Source organism: Theobroma umbraticum, unplaced genomic scaffold, assembly GCF_002168275.2.
Source record: "Theobroma umbraticum cultivar Fairchild unplaced genomic scaffold, ASM216827v3 scaffold_4.1, whole genome shotgun sequence".
Classification (NCBI taxonomy): Eukaryota; Viridiplantae; Streptophyta; class Magnoliopsida; order Malvales; family Malvaceae; genus Theobroma; species Theobroma umbraticum.
The window spans coordinates 4,854,790-4,866,062 of NW_018397258.1; the positions used below are offsets into that span (position 1 = coordinate 4,854,790).

General features: G+C 37.1%; 1 protein-coding gene across 1 annotated transcript; it reads right to left on the minus strand.

The window, feature by feature from the left end:
* Positions 1 to 4,477: 4,477 nt before the first annotated feature.
* Positions 4,478 to 10,745, minus strand: LOC110414200 (transcription coactivator). Its single transcript, XM_021425277.2, has 10 exons — positions 10,402 to 10,745; positions 10,158 to 10,247; positions 9,937 to 10,041; positions 9,518 to 9,619; positions 9,314 to 9,398; positions 8,782 to 8,851; positions 8,597 to 8,641; positions 5,969 to 8,302; positions 5,490 to 5,706; positions 4,478 to 5,305 (listed from the first exon to the last, which is right to left on the minus strand). Exons 1-10 carry the CDS (start codon positions 10,483 to 10,485, stop codon positions 4,727 to 4,729), a joined length of 3,711 nt encoding a protein of 1,236 aa, XP_021280952.1. The 5' UTR covers positions 10,486 to 10,745; the 3' UTR covers positions 4,478 to 4,726.
* Positions 10,746 to 11,273: the final 528 nt, after the last annotated feature.

The window sequence follows — 11,273 nt, forward strand, 5'->3', positions numbered from 1 at the left end:
CTAGATTTCTTTTATTTGATAGTTCCACCAAATGTTTTACTTTATCCACACTGAATTTCTGAGTAATCGAGAGAAGGGATCGTGATTGGCTTTGGCGCACCCCCTTCCCTTGTTTCAGATGTGGGCTTCGTGACTTTTAGTGCATAATCGGTATTTAAACGTGGCTTAGATTGAACTGGCGAAACCTGTGAAAAAAAAAGGACAATTTCAAGTCACCCGTAAGGTGGTAAAGGGGTGTCTGCAATTCTCAGGTCTCTGCCTAACACAACAAACAAAAGGGTCTAATCAACACTCAATACAAGAAAACAAAGGGAGTTAGAAAGGTGATGTCAATTCAAGCTACCCCTCGCCATCACTAGCAAGTTCTGAGCATAGTCTTCCATGCAAGACTGTTCCTGCATTGCAATCCTCAATGTACATAATTACATATGATGGATTTGGTAGGAATAAAGCTGTTGGGTATTAGTAAAACCACTTCTCAGCTGAAGACCCTAGGTAAAAGTAAAGCTTGCAGGTCCAAAGCAATTTCTTATCGACAGTAATCATGAAAGTTTTACTATCAAGAATTAATGTTCCAAAAACAGGTTATTTACTTTATGTGAGAGGATTGGTACTTTTCTAATGCTAGTAGCTTGTCCCAGAAGGCTAGAACCATCACCTGATCATAATCTCTTTAAAAAATTAAATGGCTAAGAAGTCAATGAATACAATTAATAAGCATAATAAAACCCATGATTTCTATGATTCCAACTCATGTCCAATGGACTTAAATCCCATAACCTTCCATTTTCCACCCGTCAAAAGAAATTGAAACTAAACTTTTCATTAAGTCATATTAATAGAGTAAAGCAGGAATGCTGGTTTCTTTTGGCCTAGCCGAATAGCAATTTGCAAAATGCAATTTCCAAAATGCAAAGGACTTTTACGAGGGTCGTTGCCTACCAATCAGGTTTTTTTTTTTCTTTATATCCCCCAATATTCCAGTAGTTAAGTTAATGTGCATAGAAACAGGGCAAGGCTTCTGTTACGGCAGAAAGCCTGCGATCTGTGCCCCTTGAAAAGGTAGCATCATTATACCATTGGTCCCCTTTTTTTTTTGTCACATTGCAAGGAGGGCTTTCCCTTAAGAGGGCCAGAGACTGTTGTCAAAATTTTATTTGGTACCTTCTTCCCCTTGCCGATGAAAATTTTTAATTGGCCTTCCCATGTGTTAGACAAGTAATTAAATGTTTTACTCCTTCGTGACACTTTATTACCATTGTCTCCTCCAGCTTCCCATTTTTGTTTTTGCTTGAATTTTATGAGCATTTCAGCTTTCCACCTTCTGTCTTTCAATAGGTTCAAGTAGTTCACAGATACATCCAATTCCTCATGCTATCTTTCATTTATGACTTTTGGCTTTGTTTTACCACCTAATGCAATCATTCCACAACCAAATAAAATAAATTTTCTTTTCTTCTCTTTGTTTTTTTTTTTTTTTATGGGAACCAAACAAAGAATCATCTCGTATAAAAACAAGGAGCTATTTACGGAGGAAGTTTATTCACTTTAAAAAAAAACAAAACAAAACAAAACCCATCATTTCTTTCCCACCATTTAGTCAATTACCATCATGTCTTTTGATTGACTAGAAAGAAACATGATTCTCAAAAAAGCATTTCCACGGATAGGAAATCAATTTTCCAATGATCAAACAAGAGATGTGTGCATTCAATTAATGTGGGTTTCCAATTCTTGATCGAATTAATTAAATCATCATGTTCAACTTTATAAAAAGGGCATTAATCTTTTTTATATAGCTTAATAAAAAGCTTCATATTTCCTTTCCTTCCAAGTTATTTATGCTCTTTTTATCCTTAAAATTCGGCTCTGCCCTTCCACGCTACTCAAAGACTTGCTTGCTTTTATTTCTTCTAGGTTCCTTTTTATCTTTACACAATTTTCAGGTGAAAAAGATTGATTTGAGATTCGAGATACGATGGCACCAACCATTTTTGCATTGGATTTCAACAATAATTACTTAGTCCCTAATAATAAAATAAAGAGATTAGTGTACATGGATTATAGTAGATGAAAGTTATATCATGTCTTGGTTCCTAACTTCTACAAAAATACAAAGATAGAATTAAAGGTTCTTTGGGTTTTTTTTTTTTAAAAGTAAAAACTATAATTAATTAGAACATAACTTATTATCAAAAGACAAATTTTAGAAAAAGAGAATACCAAACCAGCATGTTCTCATTATGACAATCCACTTTCATGCTACCTACTGTACAGTGCATGAATCACCCAGCTCACTTTTACTCCCAAATTTCCCCTTTTGTTTCGGCCTAAAGATCTCCGATTCCTGTCAAACTCTACCAAAACAGAACACTTTGAATTTTTAATAACCCACATGACATAGCAATAGCTGGACCTCTTACAGAATTAGCTTCGCGTGACTACACATGCGCCAGCTACCCATTCCAGAATTACCTCACAGACAAAAAGGAAGAAAGAAAAAAGAAAACTCTGAAGCTGATTGGGGGCAAGAAAGTTGAAACAAAAAAACATGCCCTTCTTACACCTTGATCCATTGTTTTAAACTCTGGAAAACTGGTAAAGTATGGGTGAAAGCCAGTAGTTACCAATTGTTGCTCTGACAAAACCATATAAAAATGTCAATGCTGCTTCATTTTAGTTAACGTAATCATGTTTATTTTATTCTTTTGTTCACCCTTTCAAAGCATTTTTTATTTTCGTGTGGCGAAAGTAAAGGGTAGATTTTGCATCAAACTCAATTCCTGTTTAGGGGTAGCAGTTTTGAATAGAATATATATTAGACTTTATGGAGCATCTGGCCATGCTTTTTAATGTCACTAGACTAGGAGTAGAGCTTATACTAAACAATTATTCTAGCAAGTGAAAGTACAATTGCATCCTCATGATTTGAAGTTTACAAGCTGCATAGAAGGGGAAGGGATTATGATGGAAGAAAGGGCATTAGGGAAAATATTTACACGTGATGTTTGAATGTTGGGAACATCGGAAAGAGGAGAAGTCGTGGCCAGATATGATGATGTCAGTGGCAGCATGTGATGGAATCATGTGCTTCTCTTTTTTATTTTTTAAATCTAAACCAAATGCATAATCATAAGAGACTACTACTAGTTCCTAATCATGGAAAAAAACTCTTCAATCTGACAATTTTCCTCTTATCAATATGTCTGCCCTGTTTTTATTCTTGCTTTGTGTAAAAAACATAAAGAAAAAGGACAAAGAATAATGTACCTGTTGTTGATTTTTTTTTTTTTTGGGTTTAGAGTGGTTAAGATTTTACTTGGCTGGCAAAGCTATTAATTGTAGTTAATTGGGGTTGTATTCAGATCCGAGTCCGGATCTGATGCTTTGCTTTGCTTTGACAAAGTCTTGACAATGTGAATTCGGTAGACTTCTCTATCATGGCCCCTTCTTTGGTCAGTCAATTCGACGGTGAGAGCTAACCAAATCTTTTGTTTAATTTAAAAACTAAAAATGGTTTATATAATATAAACCATTACCTACTCACATGAATGCTTAACAAAGTCCCAAAACGGAGAAGAAAACATTACACTTTTGCAAGTATTAATGTTTGGAATGCTGTGTTGACCCAAACCATTAATGCAGACGAAATTGATTGTGTTGGAAGATTTAACCGGCAACCCAGACATATTAATACTGTTTTCCAAATAATGCAAAATGGTAGAAGTTTGGCTGCTCAGGTATTTTATTGAAGCATCTTAAACTTTTTGATTCAATGCGTGAACAACAATTTTCTTCTGGCACCAGCACTTCCCACGGAATGCTACTGTTTAGTAGCTTGTAGTATGGTGCTTTTTCAATGTTTGCTCTGCAACTTCAGACTACGGCCTCCTGTGCTATTCTTTATTATTATTATTATTATTTTTAATGTTTTTTTCTTGGGAAACGTCAGGTTTTCAAAATGTCAAACTCCACCGCCCTGTACCGTATTGTACTTTGCCCCGCCTGAATTGCCATTGGCTTAAGTCATAAAAGTCTAAAGATAATAATCAAGTTCGAAAACTGAGACAAATTAATTAGATGGCAATAACCTCAGTTTTGAACTGACTTTTAATGAAGTTTCTTAAATTCATAAAAAAAATTAAAAGGCCGTTGGGAAGGAATCAAAGGAAGGGAACATTGCAACATTGACCTACAGCAGCAGCTGACCTGCTGTTTTGCCAAGGCTCGTAACAAGCAACAATCTTCATTGCCCACGAACATGCTTGAGGACTGATTCATGGATGTTTGTGACACAAAGTTTGGGTTGGGCCTGAATGTTTATCTTCTACTTGTTAGGTCTATTAAGCCCTGAGGCCCAAATTAGAAGTAATACCGGTAAGCCTGATCGAAAGAGAAGCAATTTAAGAAGAATACAAGTTCATCAAACAAAATGTCTATCAATTTGATTAGAAGAACAGGAACTATTTACTGGAAATTTTCAGCAACAATATATCAACATTTATACACGGTGAGATAAGCTCATAAGCATAAACATACAGCATTAAAATGGGCCACCGTAATACTTTAACTAGGAAATTTTATTTCAGCGTCGCTTACAACTTCAGACTACTTCTAGATTTACACAGGCTAGGCTACAAGGCCCAAAACTAATTGTACAAAAACTGAGACGGAAGCCAACTGTTCCATACGCTGTGAGGTGTTGGTTACAAAGAGGAATGAAAAATCACTTACCCTTTGATTGAGAGGTTCCTTTTTTTCTCTTCCTGGGAGGAGTAGCGCGGTTTCTGCTTATTCTGCTACACTTGGGACAAAACCAGGCGTCGTCAGGAACATCCTCAAGCGGAGGATCACAGCAATCAATGTGAATGCCCACTCCACAACCTACAGAACCACTTTCATCACCGCAGATTAGCATGACCTCTCCTCTCTCAGGAGAATCACAAACTTGGCATGTTACATCATTACTCCCACAATCATCTGGACGCTGTGGGGTGGTCAAGTCCTCGACAATCTCTTCAGCTCGGTTCGTCAAGTTGGTAAATGATTTCTCTGCCCATTCCTGAGTGTTGTATAGCACATGTCTCTCTAGGGAGTAACCAGGTTTACAGACGAACTCTACTAGGTAATCAGCAACAACGCAGGGTATCTCATGTTTTAAGAACTCTTGAACCCACAAATCAACACGTGGCATGCCAGGGCTAACAACCGCAAAATCAACTCCAGATTTGAGGAATCTGGTGTAGGGGGGAGAAGTTGCTAAAATGGTACCATCCCCAGCCTTCACAACACGCTTCAATGTATCCTGGTTGATGATTAGTAAAAAGCAAAGAGTCATTAAGACTGTTTACAAAACCAACCTTAACTATTAGTTCATGGAAAAAAAAAAAGCCAGCAGGTAGAATCTTTCGTGGAAAATATTGCTAGTAAGGTAGAAGACATTACAGTAGTTGAAAACACTGCAAACAACTGAATAGTGAAAAACATACCAAAGGAGGAGCAATGCATTCTCCATACACGATAATGCGCATTCCATAAAATGCTCCATGGCCTGTTCTCTCCCGTAAGTGACGCCACTTCCTTGGAGCCGCCAAGCTTATTGCACCGTCTTCACTGAGGCCATTCCTATGCCATTCATAAGGCTCTTCTGCCAAGAATTTTCCTGCCTGATTGCAAGCACTTAAATAATCGGTCTTAAGAATCCAACTGCATTCAAAGGAAAGTCAAATTCAACCACCATTTGAAATTAAAAATGAAATAGTGATACATAGATGTTAAAAATGTGATCCAAAAAACCTCAATATAAATAGCAAAAGTACCTCACAGCATCCTTTTAATTGGAGAATGAATCATAGAGAAACTTTTAGCAGGAGTTCACTAAGAACTAAAGAAAAAACTTTTCAAAAAGAAAAAAAAAAGAACTAGAGAAAAAACTAGGCCCAGTTTTGGACAGTTAGATACATGGTACCTTCCAGATGCCGCAGCAGCAAAAAGTTTTTCTGTCCTACGAATATCTGGGGCAATGAAATGCGTTGCCTGATATGACCATTGATGAGAATCTCTGCAAACTTTTCCCTTCAAACGCCTAATGACTTGCTGAAATTCTTTTCTCTGTAGTCTGTGGCCACTCAATATAAACCATACAGGCTCAGTTTCAAATCTGTTGAAAACCTTTTGTACTATCTGTGTGTTAGAATCGACCTTCCCAAATTTATCATTAGTCTTCACTGCTTTTTTATTGGGTTCAACTGATTTGCCAGCAATCTCCTTGGGATCAACTGGGCTGCACTTGTCAGCAGCCAGGGAGTTCACTTTTGAAGATTCATTACTGCTGTTTATTTTGCCCACAGGATGTGGCAGGAAATTCTCCTTTTCATCATCTTTCTCCTCAACATTCTTCCCGACACTAGTATCTTCCCCAACCAAATCATTTTTAGATTCAGAAGTAACAGTCTTCATCTTGGCTTTACCTGAAAGTTGTTTCGTCCTTTTACTTGTTTTCCTTTTCAAGCCATCACATTTTAAAGTTGATTCACCCAACTCAGAATTCTTGCTACCAACTGCTCTCTTAGGATCAGTTCCATTTGTCCCATTCTCCAAGATAGTTAAACTCTCATGTAGAGCCACCTTGGAATCTTGTCTGACATGTTCCACTTCTATGATAGTATCTACTTTACATGCCGATTCAACCAACTCAGACTTCTGTTTTTCATGAGTCTTCTCAAAATCATTCTCATCTTCCTCATCTGGAGCTTCAGTTTCATCATTTACGAACTGAGCCTTACAACCGGTAACATCTGTGACAACTTTTTTGACCACATCCTTTGCTGCTTCCATGTTAATAGTTGAAGGGGATGCCTCAAGCTCACTGGCACTGTTATGAATTGTTTTGTCATTAGCCCCACTCAAGCAAATTGTAGAATCATTTTCAGAGGCAATTTTACTCGAGTAAATAGAACCTTTTCTGTTAGCAATATTACTCAGTTTTGGTCTAGAACCCAAGGTCTTTTTGGCAAGCATCTTCTTGTTAAGCGGTTTTGTCTCCAACTTATCACTTCCTCCTTCAAGCAAATCCAAGGTAGCAGGACTATGGGAATTTTCCATCTCCAGTTTTCTGTCATCAAGTGAAGGAATTTCAACATGTTGCTTCTTATTCGGTGGCTCCCCAGGCTCTCTAACCACTTGTACACATCTTCCAAGGCCAGAATCTCCGATATATGGTCCACTTGCTGAGGTGGACTCTCCTAATCCCTTGAAGGACATTTGGGGTGACTTCTCATCAGCATTCTCATTTTGCATATCTTGCTTGCCAGCCATGGTGGACTCCCTATATCCCCTAAAGGATATTTTGGGTGACGTCTCATCCGTATTATTTCGTCTGTCCTCTGCAGTTACAGTTACAAATGAAGAAAGATCATTTGTCAAGGACTTTGCAGTTGCATTGCTAGCACATGAGTTAGGTACAATATTCAGATAACCAGTCCCTTCCACTGAGCAGTCTTTAATATGTAGTTGATCACCCACCAAGGATGTTGGTTCCTGTTGTTCAGTACCAACTGCACTCCCCTTGATGCCAGCTTTTGCATTATGACTCATTTTTTGTGAGTTAGAGCTACTGGTAGAAAGTTCTAATTCTCTCTTCCGAGGCAATATACCAGCTGAGTCCTCCCCATGACATAAATCCCTTTTCCGAGGAGATTCAACAAAACAAGAACTGATTCTTTCCTCTGGTTGCTGCATTTTAGAGGAAGAATTGTCAGATGCATCCTTGAATTTAATACCCTGAGTTGAGACACCAGAGTTGCCTAATATCTCTCCTGATAAATTTGGGAGGTTAGACTTTGCTGGTGATTTCCTTGGTGTTTTCCTTGTGTAACTTATAGCAGTAAACTTCTCATCAGATAAAGAGGGGCTCTTAGAGGTAGATGCCAAGCTATTATCTACCTTTGTAGAATTTGGGCTTCTGTTGTTTGGTTCTGCTAGCTTAATAAAACTAGCATTCCCGAGAACAGCATCCTTAAAAGCATGTAGCTCAGGAACATTAATATTATTGAAGCCTGTGCCTTGATGAGATTTGCCAGGTGTCAACAAAATTTCCTTGGTATTTGGTGAATGTCTGGGCATAGCCAAAGTTGGCACTTCAACTGCTGAATTGGGCAACTCATTGGAACTGAGCATTCCAGCTTTCAAATTATTAGGGCTCCTATTCAAACTTTTTTGTCCAGATTGCTTTGATACAGTTTCCTCAGCCTCGTCTTCAGAATCTTTAGCTTCAGCTTCAATCATCTCTAAGTCAAAACCACTGTTCAGATGAAAAAATTAGGTTTTAATTTGGTACAGCTTAAACTTTGGTTTTTCACTTTTTCTTCCATGGATAAGAGCCAAATATAAATTAGAAAGCCACAAATTTACATGCCAGCAATAACAGTAAGGACCTTCACAAGCAGCATGCTAATCCATCAAAGACATGAAACATAGGCAAATAAACTCAGTAGTGAGTTACATGTTTGCAATGCAACCCATCAAGATGCCCAAGCATATGCACATTAGGAAAGTTATATAGAATCACAGATAGCATTCTCAAAAAGACCCGTACCTCTTGCTATAATTAGCTTCTGAAAGAAGCTTCCATTCTCTTAAACTGCAGAAAAATAATAAGAGATCAAACAACAGCAAAACAGTTTATCTGTAAAGTCTAGTTCTCTAGTTATTAGGAAAATGTGTTTTGGAAGGTTTAAATATGTTATACTAGAATACAAACTTGAGTTCTCTATAACGTACCAATCTTCCAACCAACGGTGATTGATAAGCTTTATCTTCTTGATTTTCTTAGCAAGCTCATACTTCTCCCCTGCATAATTGGCAAGATTTATTAAAAGTTACTAATGAAGTTCGTTATGCAGAAGTAAAAAAAAAAAAAAAACCAATGTCATACGACAAATTTATTAGCGATAGAAAAAAAAAATTCAAGCATCGTTAACTAACAGCAATTACCATTGGAAGGGATAAATAACTACTGGCTCCTAGATGTGCATAGAATTATACACAAATAAATAAATTTATACAAACATGAAACAATAGATAAGTTAAGAAGCATAATGTTTGTCAAGGGAAAAGATAGATGGATAATATAAGATTTGACAGGAAAAAGAAAGAACTCATCAGCATAACATTCATTAGGATAAAAGGATATAGCAAGAGAGAAGATCAAGAGATTGACAAGACAATATGACCAGTATACAGTCCTTAGAATTTTGCAGTTTATTTTAGCTGCCCTATAATAAAGATAACATAGGAAAGTAGAAAACTGAACCTTCAAATTTATAGCATATAAGATGGGTGACTTTGTTTGCAACCAGAGGCTTAGAAAATTGAGCACCCATCAAGCTAACCATTGTCTGCAAACAATTAAGTAAAACTGCATAACATCTTGTTATCATTTAAAAAAAAAAACAGAAATAAAATTGCTTTATGAGCAAAAAGAAGCCACAGCACGATAGTCAAGAGAGATCATTACCATAATATCATCTCGATCTTGCCTCTGGTATCCAGTCAAGCATATAATTAAACTCTTAGCACCAGGAATGCCATTCAAATCTCGAAGAGGTTTGTACATGATCTGTCCAAAAACAATGACAGTTTCACAAGTTTGCAACGGAGGATAAGTAAAGTTCAACATTATTAAATAATAAAAAATGAAAACTTTTTTGGACCTAAAACCGATGAAACATTTCTAAGTCAAAGAACGTTTGCATGAGTAAATTATCCATAGAGTGCATATATTGTGGGCTATTTTTCAAAATTTAGTGCTACAAGTCTACACGAACTGAATTCATGAATCCAAATAATAGACAGAGCATATATAACTAGAAAATCTTTTACCCCGTAATGATAACGTTCATTTTAAAAATTAGAACTAGAATAAAATAAACTCACCGAAGTAGCATCTACAGGCATTCCAATATCAAAACTGTGATCAACCCATAATCCAGTGACAACTATTTTACCATCATTTCGAGCAGCAACACATACAGGATCATCCTACATAACAATTAGAGCATGATTTCAGCATTTTGATTTTGAATGCTAACAAACTTTACAAAGAGGAAGACGAAGAAGAAACTAGTGGCATCGGTTAAATTAAATTGAAGACTTACATAAACAATCTTATCAACAATCACATGAGTGCAATTCTGGTTATACTGACCAACACCCACGCCGCCACCGTTAATTAGCTTTACCCGAATCTTCACAAGTTTCAACAATAAAACCAAATCAAGTATCATCACCAAATTATATATATATATTGCTTAAATGAGCACTTTGAGTTAAACAACGCGTAAGAAGTAGAGAGCTATCGAGACAAAACATAGCAGAGAAAGCGGGAGATTGCGGAAAGACCTTGTGCTCGTTGACGGGATCGAAGCCGAAAAGACAAAAACGAACGCCGAGAAACGTTTTCGAGGGAGTATCAGATTCCAGCATTGGATCCAAACTTAGCCGTTAAGGAAAATTATAAAGGTAGGGTAATTGGGAAACGATGGAGATTTGATTTGACTAAAAACAAAAGAAAAGATAAAGACAAGAATCGTCGTAAGGCAGTCTTTGGAATCCGAAATCTGTGATGCAAAGGGTTTGGGAATGAAATGAGAAGTGAGAAAGAGTGAGCGACAAAAAGGGAGCGTTTCGGGTTTAGCAAACTTGTCGAGGAAGAGAGGAAATAGTGAGTCTGTGATATAATTTGGGGGGCGGGAAAACTTTTTCGCTTTCTCATTATGATTGATTGAATTTTTGGTGCACTAGGGGAGATGGAAAAATCATGATTGAGCCCGGTGCCTCCACGTGTCGCTGTGAAGGGATACCGACTCGACGAGTGCTTTGTTCTTGGGCAGGTCACCGATTAAGAGGACTGCCCATTACTGTTTCTGGGCCTAATGGGAAGGAAAGACTAGTAGCCCGGAGCTAGAAGCATTATTTTCTTTTTTTTATTAATTATTTCTTCTTTTCCGTCAATTAATAACTTCATCATTTTTTAAAAAAACTATTATGTCATCAAACTTCAAAACTGAAATCTTGAAGGGATATCGAAATGACTGTCATTTCCTTAACGAGTAATTACGCCGGTCGTATTAAGGCGGCTGAGCGACTTGAATAAAAGAGGGTAGAATACGAAAATTAGGTAAAAAAAACAACCCCTCTAAATGGTGGACTGCGTTTAATTTACGGTTAGGCCGTAAATGTAATAGCGTAACCAACAAGGGCAATTTAGTAAC